The 12,940-nt window shown below is 42.2% G+C and overlaps 1 protein-coding gene across 5 annotated transcripts in view; it reads right to left on the bottom strand.

Annotated features, from left to right (window-relative positions):
• The window catches only part of ASPH (aspartate beta-hydroxylase), a 160,443-nt gene that overhangs the window by 44,383 nt on the left and 103,120 nt on the right, over positions 1 to 12,940 (bottom strand). For all 5 annotated transcript variants that reach the window (XM_064480835.1, XM_064480836.1, XM_064480837.1 and 2 more), the window contains 2 exons: positions 7,497 to 7,582; positions 2,258 to 2,344 (listed from right to left, as the gene is read on the bottom strand). In XM_064480835.1, the coding sequence (XP_064336905.1) occupies positions 2,258 to 2,344; positions 7,497 to 7,582 (173 nt within the window). The remainder of the gene's footprint in view (positions 1 to 2,257; positions 2,345 to 7,496; positions 7,583 to 12,940) is intronic.

Consider the following 12,940-nt stretch of genomic DNA (forward strand, 5'->3'; position numbering starts at 1 on the left):
AAAAACCCCGAAGTTGCCCTTGAGTCCTCTCTCTCTCTGACTCTTAAATCTAAGCCATCATCAAGTCCTCTCACCTCTGCCCTTGTCCGCTTCTCCTCTCCATGACCAGGACCGCAGTCCGAGCCAGCGCATCTCAAGGACACCTGCCACACTCTCCTATTCTTCTTGTTTCCACTTTTGCTGCCATAATCCATTCTCCATCCAGTAACCAAAGCAATTTTTATTTAAAAAGCAGCCAGGCGGGCAGGCCCATGCACAAACCCCCCTAGGGCTTCCCAGTGCTCAGAGAATGCAACCTGTGAGGCCCTGGCCCCACCTGTCCCTCATCACCCTCCCTCGGCACACCCCTCCCCTGTTCCCCAGCGGATCAAGCCAAGGCTGTGTCCCTGCACCACGACCTTTGCCTCTGCTGTTCCCTCTGCCTGAACAGCTCCTTCCTCGACCTTGTCACGTCTCAGCCACTTGTCACCTCCCTAGGGAGGCCTCATCTCAAGTGTTGTCTGCCATGTCACTCTGGATCACATCGCCTGCAGCCAAAAGAGCTTAATAATATGTTCTTTATTCCATGACTTTTTTCTTTGTGGCATATGGCATCATGCAAAATGTTCTATTTACTTTTAACACTTCTAATATTCTTTAAGTATATATTTATTTATAAAGACTCAGGGTTTTGCTCAAATGTCCCCTCCTCAGTAAGACCTTTTCCTGCTACGCCATCCAACATTTCAACCCCCTCACACATCCAGTGGCCGTGTTTGTCTTTATTTTTGTCTCCTGACAAAGTACCCAGTAGCAAGCAATAGATTTTACTTCTGTGTCTCATGCACTGTCTTCCCCATTACGATGAAAACTCCACGTGTTTGGCTGATGGCTGCATCTGCAGTGCCTAGAACAGAGCCTTCATAGAGTGGGCTTCCACTAAAAAGCTTTTGAGCATGGAACTTTAAAATATCTCCCACTGGAGGCATATATCCAGAGGAAACTCTAATTTGAAAAGATACCCCAATGTTCACAGCAGCACTATTTACAGTAGCCAAGACATGGAAGCAACCTAAATGTCCATTGACAGATGATTGGACAAAGAAGATGTGAGAAAAAAAAAAAAAAATATATATATATATATATAAAATGGAATATTACTCAGTCATAAAAAAGAATGAAATGCCATTTGCAGCAATATGGATGGACATAGAGATTACTGTACTAAGTGAAGTAAGTCAGACAAAGACAAATATCATCTCACTTATATGCAGAATCTAAAAATAAATGACACAAATGAACTTATTTATAAAACAGAAACAGACTTACAAACATAGAACGCAAACTTATGGTTACCAAAGGGGAAAGGGTGGAGGAGGAATAAACTAGGAGTTTGGGATTAGCAGATACAAACTACCATATATACAACAGATAAACAAGGTCCTACTTAGAGTTGGGAACTACATTCAACTTCTTGTAATAACCTATAACGGAAAAGAATATGAAAAAGAATACGTGTGTGTGTGTTACTGAATCAGTATGCTGTACACCAGAAACTAACACAACATTGTAAATCAACTCTACTTCAATTAAAAAAGTATCTCCCATTGGAATATAAGATCCACCAGGACAGAGACCGTGAGGGTGTTTTTTATGATAATCCCGGGCCTAAAATAGTCTGTGGCCCACAGAGGGTTTCTGAGGCTATAGATGGATGTGTTAAAACTTCCTGAACTGAGGGGCTGGAAGATGGAGAAAGTCTGATAAGGAAGGAGCAGGTGGGGGTGGGAGACGGGGATAAGGTAGGTGGTAAGAAATGTTGGCTGACAGAAACTACTGAGGGAACAAAGTACATTTCACTCTATTTTAAAAGTCTTCCCCAAGCACAATTTGCAACCTCCAGTGATAAAATGAGGTTCTTAAAGCTCTGAGAAGCCTGAAGTGAAAACTATGTGGTGGCTCTACATGGAATAAACATGGAAGTGATGGGAAATCAGTGACAAAAGTGTTATTCGTTCTCTTCTTCTCAAATCCACAGAGAATCCATATGGAGGGTGAGCAAAAGAATGGCACCTAATACATCAGTACACAATAGCAGTAATTAATTGTCTTATTCAAAACAGTATTTCTTGCTTGAATTTATGCATATGTATGAGAAACTGACTCTGTATGCAAGTTAGAAGGGAAAACAAAAATGCAAATACTGGGTGGAGAAAATCCAATTATACAGAACACAAGGACATCAAAACAGTGTCTTAGCAGCCTGGTTTCAACATACCTGTGCCTTCCCATATCGCGCCCCTGGACTCTGAGGATACCTGCGAACAAGTTCTTCAAATGCATTCAGTGCTTCCTCAATTTTTTCCTGTTCGGAAAAGGCAATTAACAATAAAAACCATAAATTCAAATGCATAATGTTGTTCAATACAGTTATTTAATATTCACCAAGTAATTTTGTCAAAATTTTCTGGACTCCATTCTGAGTATAAGATAATTTTTATCTTAAGATTTTAAATAATTAACTGTATAATGGCAAACAAAACTAGAAATTAATATAAATACACTTCATTTTTTTAAAAGACAGATGCCTGGCAAATGATGTAATATGAGTCTTTGTTAAAGAAATTGCACTTTCGCTCTATAAGTACGGTTCCTACATGCATTCTTAAGTATATATATATATTTATATACATTTAGGATTTAACTTGTGGGGGAAATGCTGCTGGCAGAGTGTTTTGAGGTCTGAGATGAGAAATCTGAAGTTTACTTGTTAAAACGGTGAAAAATAAGCACTTAGGATGAGAGGACCACTTGGCTACAGAACCTGTCACTCGCCGGACATCAGGGTTGATTTGGCTCAGCTGGTTGCTGGAGCGCCACACTGCCTGTGTCATGTGACCCCTCCCAAAGCCCATGTGGACCCTTACGAAGATGGTCCAAGCACCTCTGATAGATCTCTGGTCACCACTGCAAGAAAGGAAACGTGGGATGTGCAACAGGTAAACCTGGTGGGTCTCGGCATGGAGGTGGGGAACTCTCTCCCCACCTTTGTCCATCCAGGGCCATTCCACAGGGCGAAATAAATGTCTCCTGGCTTCTAATGGATGGTAGAACACTGGAGCCATCAGACAGAGACAGATTTTCTGAGTTGAACCTTACCAGCTGCCTATAAATTGGTAAATCCATAAATTCCACCTGCAAATGCATGCTCATCGTCCATAGGCTTATCTGCCATTTGAAGCTGTTTGGTGAGGTGTCTTTAAAGGTCTTTGGCCTATTTTTTAAATTGGGTTGTTTGTTTTCTTATTGTTAAATTTTAAGAGCTGTTTGTATATTTTGGATAACAGTTTGAAAAACCACTACTTCATTTCTTCCACAAATGGTTTCAAGAGATAAAGAATTCATGTTAAATATCTTTTTCTTTGTGACTTTCTTTTAAGTACCCTGTATTAGTTTCCTGTGGCTGCTGGATAATTCACACACTTGGTGGCTTAAAACAACAGAAATTCATTTCCTCCCAGTTCTGGAGAACAGAAGTTCAAAACCAGTTTCGCTGGAGCTGAAATCAAGACATCGACAGGACCATTCTTCCTCCAGAGGTTCTAGGGGAGAATCTGGTCCTGTCTTCACATTACTTTCTCCTCTCTGTGTGTGCCTTCTCCTATTTTGTCTGTATGAAATTTCCCGCTGCCTCTCTCTCATATGGAAACATGTGACTGAATTTAGAGCCCAACGGGCTAACCCAGGATAATCGGCCCCACCTTAAGTTCCTTAACTTAATCATGTCTGCAAAAAATCTTTCTCCAAATACAGTAATATTTACAGGCTCCAGGGACTGGGACATGGATGTCTTTTGGGGGATTATTTTCAGCCTACCACATGTCTTATGCAACTTAAATTGCAAATGTCGAAGCTATTTTTGTGAAAATCATGCTGAATGCACCATTTCCAGATTTTAAACGTAGAAACAACAATATTCACAACAAAGTTGCTACAGTATTTTGTCCCAGCTTACCACTCCCTTAGTTGGCCATTAAGCTTATAAAAATAATGGAATATTTCGGCTCTGTCCTAGGCGTCCTCTGGATCCCTTAACACAGAGGCTACGTGCTCTTCCTAAGGGACCATCAGCCCAGCTCTCACCTGGTAAAGTAAATATGTTCGCTTTTAGTCTGAAAGAACCCCCCTTCCCCAGCTTCTTACACAGAATATAGCTCCTGACACCATCATACAATTTTTATTAAAACATTTCAGCTATAAGATAGAATGCTTGTGAAGAATGGCCTGCAAGTCATCCCTTCTTCAACATAGCTCATCTTTTATCCTAGGACCAAGACAGTTCACTGGAGAGACATGTGCTTTGGCTCCCCCTGTTTTGGCATGAGGCCAATGGGCTGCGTTAAAAGACATTAAGACTGTCTCCCGCAGAGACAATGCAGAATCCACTGGTGCGACATTAGGGAGGAGCCTGTGTCATCCATCAGCGTCCCCTTTATGAAGACCAACAGCAGAACGTTTCTCTCTGGACCTGGTGCAGAACAGCTATTCTGGGGAACGCAATTCACCTTAGAGTGTGATGTTACGCCCCTTGTTCTGACTACAGTTTGCTGTATTCCAGCCCCATTCAGAGCCTGTGGTGTGAACTTGAGTGTGTCGACCCTACTCTGGCTTGATTACGTTTCCCCCTCTGTCTCTTTTTTCCCCACGTACAATACAGTAATGATAAGTGACTCCCACAAGTGATGCCAAATATCTCGGTGTATCATCTCAAATCCCTTTTCTAGGGTGTAAGGAGGAGTTTTAAACAGTATTATCTTTAAAAAATAGATGATGGAAACATTGCTCTACATTTTTGGAGGAAAAATAAAGTGACCTCAAACTTCCACGGCGCAGAGCATCTGAAGCTAGGATGTGACCCGAGACAGGCCTCCTCTGACCAGGGAGTGCTTAGGGCCACAGCTCTTCCAGTGTAGTGGGTGGTGGCATTATTAGAAAATACCGGCTATGAAGACAACCCTAAAAAACTTAATTACGCTGATGATTCAGTCAATAACATGGCTCCCTGTGGTTTCAGAAGCAAGAATGGCCTCTGTGGCCCCTTCCTTCCTCCTTTGTTTACTCTGCTACCAATGTTACCAAATCCACGGTGCTCCTTGAGAGAAGCGTCATCATTTCTCCAAACAAGCAGGAACCAGAGAAGACTCCATGCATTGTTCCAGCACTTTTATGTTTCAATGACTTATTTACCCTTTGATAACTGAGCCCTTTTTTACCATTCATTATAATTAGGGCTTTGGGATTAGCAGATACAAACTACTATACATAAAACAGATAAACCAGGTCCTACTGTAGAGCACAGGGAACTACATTCAATATCTTGTAATAACCTATGATGAAAAAGAATATGAAAAAGAATATGCACATATAACTAAATCACGATGCTGTACACTAGAAATTAACCCAACATTTGCAAATCAATTTAAAAAATTACATAAACATCCTTCTCGAAAGCTGTTAGTTTGTTCTTTATCCCCAAAGTCACCTGTGAAATAGGCACCCCACATTTTTGCCAATGGGGTGTAGCACAGGGACAGTGGAGAATGCCCAACAAGGTGACCGAAAAAGAAGATGCCTGCTCCACTTCTATTAAGAAATGCAAATTTTCAACAGATAGTAGATGGCTCCATTTTATAAAGTTAAACAAGACAGATACAGAAATCTTTTGATGTTAATTTAGTGAATAGCGACTTTGCTACAATATTCTTTGAAGTCACTGCATTTCTATTGGCTGTTTTAGAGGGTAAGCCAGGCCTTGGTCTGGGAACCTTGCCTAATGCCAGTTACAGACGTCTCCATGCTTGTTGGGACATTGCCAACAAATGTGTGGGAAGCACATTCTTGTGCTTTGGTGCCTAACTTGGGTATTTTTATTGTTGTTGCTTATTTATGAGTTTCCTTATTCCTTTTTTTTTTTTTTTTGCAGCCAATGTTTACTGATTAATAACCACATTACAGGAAAACTAATGAATATTACACTGAGTATAAATTCAAGTAAAGAGTAGAGAAAGAAATTTTCATAAAGAACAAGCACAGGCAGACCATGGTGATCTCACGGGCTTGGTTCCAGACCATCACAAAAAGCAAATACCGTGATAAAGCAAGTCACATGCATGTTTTGGTTTCCAGTGCATAGAAAGTTAGGTTTACACATACTGCAGTCTATGAAGGCTGCAGCAGCTTTATGTCTAAAAAACACAATGCACGCACCTTAACTAAAAATACTTCAGGGTGGGCAGGGATAAATTAGGAATTCAAGATTTGCTGATACTACTATATATAAAATACAAACAACAAGTTTATACTGTACAGCACAGGGAACTGTATTCAATATCTTGTAGTAATCTATAATGAAAAAGAATATGCAAAGGAATAAATGTATGTACCTGTGTGACTGAAACATTGTGCTGTACACCAGAAACTGACACAACACCGTAAAATAACTATACTTTAACAAAAAATACTTTACTGCTAAAAAATGCTAATCATCATCTGAGCCTTCAGTGAGTCATAATCTTTTTGCTGGTGGAAGGTTTGAAATATCGTGAGAATTACCAAAATGTGACACAGAGACACAAAGTGAGCAAATGCTGTTAGAATAATGGTGCCAAGAGACTTGTCTGATACAAGGCTGCCACAAACTTTCAATTCGTAAAAAACATGATATCCACAGTCAAGTGGAGCACAGTGCAATGAGGTGTGCCTGTAGGTGATGGAGTGAAGATGTTATTAAATATATTATAATAAATATTTGGCACAATGATTAGATGAACACGACCAAATTAAGAGAACAGATAACTTCAATCTAGTGTTAATTCACTATCCTCAAAAACTGTAATATTCACAAACAAATGTAAATGATATTTCATATTAACTGACAACAAAGCAAGACATAAAACAAGAACCCAGGAAACTGGAGGTGCATGAGGTTAACTCCAAATGAGAAGAATTTTAAAACTAATATCATTTCACTTTACAGCAACTATCCTAAGAGTACTGGACTAACCAAATTTTTTTCATTTTGCATTGAGAAAGTTTAAAATCACAACCCCTACTTATATGGTACTTGACAGAACTGATGCTTTTTGTTTTTAAAATCTCATTTGATCTTTACAAAAACCAAGTAGGGAGTACGAAGAGTACCTATGATTCTCATTTCTTAAAATAAGGAAACAGAGGCTCAGAATGACCAAGTGATTTGCCCAAAGCCACACAGCTAGACTGAGATGGAAGTGGGCAGGCTCCCAGGTTGGCTGGACTCCAGGTAAAGTTCTATTTCTGTTTGACCATTTCAGCTGCAGTTTTTCTTTTCATTTGATTCACTCCACACAGAATGCTGATGTGCCTCTATTTAAAGGTTCTCTTACAGCGTTTTTTAGAAACAAATCAAGAGTAAAGCCTCAGTTTATTTAACAATGAAACCACAGCACATTTCTGTGAAAAACAGAACATCAACCTACCCTTTTACGGAGTTTTTCTGCAGCATCGAGTTCAGCTTTAATAGTCTTATCAAATTTATTCAATAGTTTAGGCTTCTTTTTCTTAGCTGAAAGAAAAAGGGGATTTTAAATTTTTATTTCACTTTTTCATCGGGAAATAGTTATTAAGAATAGAGATTTACAAGAGTAGGAAGAAACCTAGCATTGGTCCCAAGTCTATAACTGCAGGAGCAAGTGCATTCCTGGTTCACCTCCCCACACGGCTCACCCCACCCCCAGTGAGACTCAGTCAGTTACTGGCAAGGCACAGGGGGATGGCCTGAACACTTTGCTCATGTGCTCAAAGGTGTTCTTGGGAGACTGGGTGATACTGGCATCCTGAAATTCTCAGGATCGTGTCCTAATTTCTGGAATGAAATGGCAGGTGTGATTTCTAAACTCTTACCATCAGCAGTTTGGCCAAGGCCAAGGACTGTTTACAGCCGTTTTTGAGCTCTTCCACAACGTTAGCGATCATCGGATTAGTAGGAGCCAAGGAACTCAAGTGAGCAGGATTTCATAGTCTAGGGCTGAAGGCCCTTCCATTGCATCACGGACCTAAATTCCAGCATATTCCATTCTTTAGCCAGACCGGACCACCTCACGTTCCCCAAATAAGAATTGTGTCATTTCTGACTCTAATTTATCCAAGTAAAATGGCTTCTTCCTTATAAGCCTAAAATACGCCCATCCTTGAAGAGCCAGCTCACAACACACTCAGTCCACACGTCACTCACCGAGTGCTCAGTTTTCTTTCCCGGTCCCTCCCTATCTCACGACTCAAGTCCGGAGCACCTGCGTTAGTCTTCTATAGTGGTTCTTCCCCATATGGCTTTGATTACAATCATTTGTGTGCTTAGCTCAGTCCCTTCCCCTGCAGGGTGGCACCGTGTCTCAGATGCAAGCTGAAAGTACTCTGCGTGCGTACGTACGGAGCAGGAAGTCACAGCCAGCAGGCGGGGCCGGTCCTGCTGGAGGACCCCCGGCAGAGCCTGCAGGGAGGACGCATGCCGGTGCTCCCTGGACGCCCAGAGCAAGTAATCCTGCGGGCTCGGGCGTGCGCAAGCTGGAACCCTGAAGGGTAAGCTGGAACTTCCGCAATGTTCCCACGTTAACCTGACACCGTCAATTCCTTCTGCCCGTCCTGTGAGGAAGGACGAGGGGCCCTCCTTCCTAAGGGCACGCCCCACCGCCCGCGCCTGCGCGCTGCCGGCTCCATCCCCTCCGCAGCCCCCTATGGGCGTTTGACAGCGCTGACCTCTCTGCCATCCTAAAGCCAGCAAACCAACCAACCAAGACAACCAACCCCTCCCCTCACTCCTGGCTCCCTCTCAACCCTCGGGGCTCCTTCCTCACCCACCACTTGGGCAAAAGCCAGTCTTCCGGAAGGAAGGAGGCTCAGTGGTTAAGAGTCAGATGGTAGGGGTCTGAGTCCCGCTGCCCTGTCCCAGCTCTGTGACCTAAGCTAAGCTGGTGCTAGATGTTTCCAGCCCTCACTGTCCTAATCTATACAAAGCGGGGAGAGTTTCCGAGAATTAAATCAGCACTGCACGTAGTCAGCTGGCACAGTCTTCAACATCCAGTAAGTGCTCTGTATCTGAGCGCTAATGGTCCCTCCCGCCCTCTCTGCAAGTCCCCCTGTTCCCTTCTCTGTCTGACCTGGCCCCCTGCAGCATCGGGCCCAGCGGACTCCCTCCTTCCAGAGACGACCCCTCTCCCTGACTTCTGTGCCGCCCACTCTCCTGGTTTTCTTCCCCGTCTCCTCTGCAGCGCCTGCCCCTCTGCTGATCCCGGGATGTTGGGCCCTTCAGGGTCAGTCTTCAGCCTTGAAAGGGTTTGCTGTGTTTAACTTCCAAACTGAGCTACATATTACCCAGTGAATTTTCTCCTGCAATACAAGAATGGTAAATCCAGGTGCCTACTGACAGAGGATTCAAGCTCAGATCAGAAACGAAATTTGCTCTTGGCTCACACGTTCTGTCTTGTATTTACCCTGTTTCAGAGGATGATGTCATATTTGTCTGTTATCCAAATCACAAAACTGGTTAGAGAAGCGAGTAAAACAGGGCGAAGAAGGAACATGAGGAATTATCCAAAGACTGAAAGTACTTGCTACTACATTTTCGCACCCACTGTGTGCCAGTCTCCAGCCCAGGTGCTTCACACCTGCCTCCTTTCAGTCTATCAGCCTCCTGGCCATGGGGAACTTGACTTCCCAGATGTGGCCACTGAGATTTCAAAAGGGTTAGTCCTTTGACATCTCCTGTATGGCTGTGAGCATCACTGATGCCGTCTTGCTGAAGACCTTTTCTGGCGTATGCCTGGTGCCTACAAGACCGTTACCTACTCATAAATGTTGATTTAGGAATACACGCCCTATGTCCAAGCACAAACCCCCTCACCTAGGCTAGCTATCAAATGGTCCCCGTGGCCACTGCCACTGTGAATGCTTCCAGATCACTGTCCACCCAATCCCATCCTGTGAGTAAGTGACCCCATAAGAAACTGATCCCTTTTAATTTTTTGTAGAGCCAGGATGCCCACCCCGGCTCTAAGAGGTGGCACAGCAAGAACTGCAGGACAAAGAGTGGACAGCTGTGGCTCCCGACCCCACCCCGACGAGGCATCCGAGACACCCACGCCGAGGACCAAAGCATCTGCTCTGCCCGGGGCTGCCATTTGCTTTTGAAACAATTTTGTATGGCTGATCAAGGACCTTCATTTAACTTTACTCTGAGAAAGAGAGAGAGAAAACGAGAACTTCTCCCACCAACTCAAAACCTATCTGAAGTCTGTATTCGGTCTAGGGAAATACGAACATCCTGAAATACCGCTCACGGTTGTTTCCTGGAACCGGCTTTACTGCCTCCCACAAACTGGCTCCTTGTCTCTCTTCTGTCACCTCCTGTTACCTACATTTTCACATGAACTTTGACACTTCAATGATTTTTTCTCATGGTGGTTTCTTTTGGCCTCTATTTCTACAAAAGAATACTTTCATTTCAACTTTCGAGACCCAGTGTAAGTGCAATGTCCTTATCAAGTCATCTAAAGACGTCTTCCTGTAAAGAAAACAAAAACAAGAACAAAAAAACCCCACTCTTTTTTTCTGTGCTCATAGGATACTTTGTTTCTAGAAATGGTAAAGTTTCAGGCTGTGCTTCAGTTAGTCATGTATGATGTGCACTCACTTCCCCACACCACTGTCCACCTTGCTGGGTTGTTAATTTTTGTGAAAAAAAGAACCGTGTCTTTCTCATAACTTCTTTACAGCACAGTGCATAGCCCGTCTCATAAGGAATCCTCAGTAAATGCTTCTGAACGTATATAAATACATGCAAGCATGAGTGAATCGGGATGTTCCATGAAATCTTCCCATTTACCACAACATGGATGGACCTAGAAGGTATTATGCTAAGTGAAATAAGGCGACACAGAGGGACAACTACAGTACGATTTCACTTATGCGTGGAATCTAAAAACAAAACAAAACAAGACATAAACAGACTCATAGAGACAGAGAACAAACTGCTGGTCACCAGAGGGGAGGGGGTCACGGGGTGGGTGAAATAGGGGAAAAAGATTAAAAGGACAAATTTCCAGCTATAAAATAAATAATAGGGACAGAATGTCACATAGTGAACACAGTCAATAATATTGCAACAGCAGATGCTCACTGAACTTATTGTGGTGATCATTTCAAAATGTAAAAAAATATCGAATCACTATGCTGTACACCCAAAAGTAATATTATATGTTAATTATAACTCAATCAAAAAAAGATATTTTAGAAGAGGATAGGACAATGTCAATTCGAAACTTAGGCATATCAGCTATTTAAACAACAATCAGAAAATTGTAAGCCACCAAGATAAAGAATGAATTGAGAATGAGAATAGCCTGCTTTATAAAGAAGGTCTGGTCCAAAAAGTGTCAATGGACAACAAAGGAAGAGAAGGACACAAGGTCATGGGTGAGACCATCCCCCTTGAAGATCTGATAGAGACCACCAATATTTATTGCTTATTCTATTTTAGTTTTTCAGTATATTTAGCAATTTAGAAGACAAATGGCAGAACACTAGTCACAACTCACTAGTAAGTTCCTGGACTGCAAAGTTCGGCCAATTTTAATGGAACAGAAAACCTTCACTAAGCAGCTTGCTTTTATGTTCGGAGTCACTGCTTAATGCCTTATCAAATTATTTGCTGGCAATAATAGTTGACTTTATTGATCACTTACTCTGCTAGACGTGTGCAATTCAGCCAGACTGCACGAAGCGCCACCAGTAGGAGCCAAGACTGGAGCCAGGTAGGAGGTCAATGCCAGCGTCTATGCTGTGGACCATTTTGCTGTACACCTGGCATCTGGCCCAGAAGTTAAAAAACATGGTGTTCCTAAGTGCTCGGAGAGTGACGACAGAGTGGAATTAAGTATTAGTTTAAGTATTGTGTTGTGTAAGGAAGTCGCTGAACTTTGTGCTACTTGACTCAGAGGATAAATGTCATTAAATAGTCACGGCAATCTCCCTTCATTTTGTGTCTCAAAAGACTCAGTGTTCACACATTACACAGGGATTCCTGGCTTCGCAGGAAGGTCACAGGGTCTGCAGTCTGGAGGAGGCCAGGGTGTGAGCCTCAGTTCTGCCTTTCTTAGGCGACTTGCTTAATCTCACTTCATGAAATGGGGATAATGTCTGGCCCTCACCTCCCAACCATAAAGAGGCATAAAACATCATATAAATGTTAATCATGACTTCCATCTTTAACACCATTTCATTTACTTTAAAATTCTGTTCTTTAATTAAATCAGAGATGTGAATGACCTATCTTCTCAGTAAATGAGGAATTAATTTTTTTTTTTAAGATACCAGATTTGGTCAATGGTCAAACATTTCCTGGCAGAGATGTTGGGCAACCAATAAATTTGCCAAACAATTCCTGCATCTAGTTTGTATCTCCTGGGTCAACAAAGACCTAAGGAGCCACAGAGTCGCTTCGAACTTCCCTTGCTCCCTGAGGCCTTCTATGTGTTTCAAGCAGGACCACATAAAATCTGAAGGACTGCTCTCTGCTACAGGTGAGTTAGATGAAAAATAATTTAAAAAGCAAAATGATTTAAGGGAAGGAAAAGTAAGACCAAAATAAGACACAAGAAAAATGTCCTCCATCTCTGAGATGCAGCCCGAAGCTGAAATAATCAGGCGATGCTTTATTGCAGTATTATTCACGGTAAATAGCAGTTAACCCAAGACAGCCCCCACTATGTGTTTTAATCTTCCTATGTAAGAACTGGAAGTTAATTTTGCTTTTCTTTTTAAAATCAATGGTAGATTTCAACGTCAGAAAAAAAATCTCTGAAGTTGTCTGGCAGTGAGGAAATCTATAAATTAAGGCAAATGAGAAAAAAAGAAAAGGGAAACAATA

This window comes from Camelus dromedarius, chromosome 30 (genome assembly GCF_036321535.1).
Source record: "Camelus dromedarius isolate mCamDro1 chromosome 30, mCamDro1.pat, whole genome shotgun sequence".
NCBI lineage: Eukaryota > Metazoa > Chordata > Mammalia > Artiodactyla > Camelidae > Camelus > Camelus dromedarius.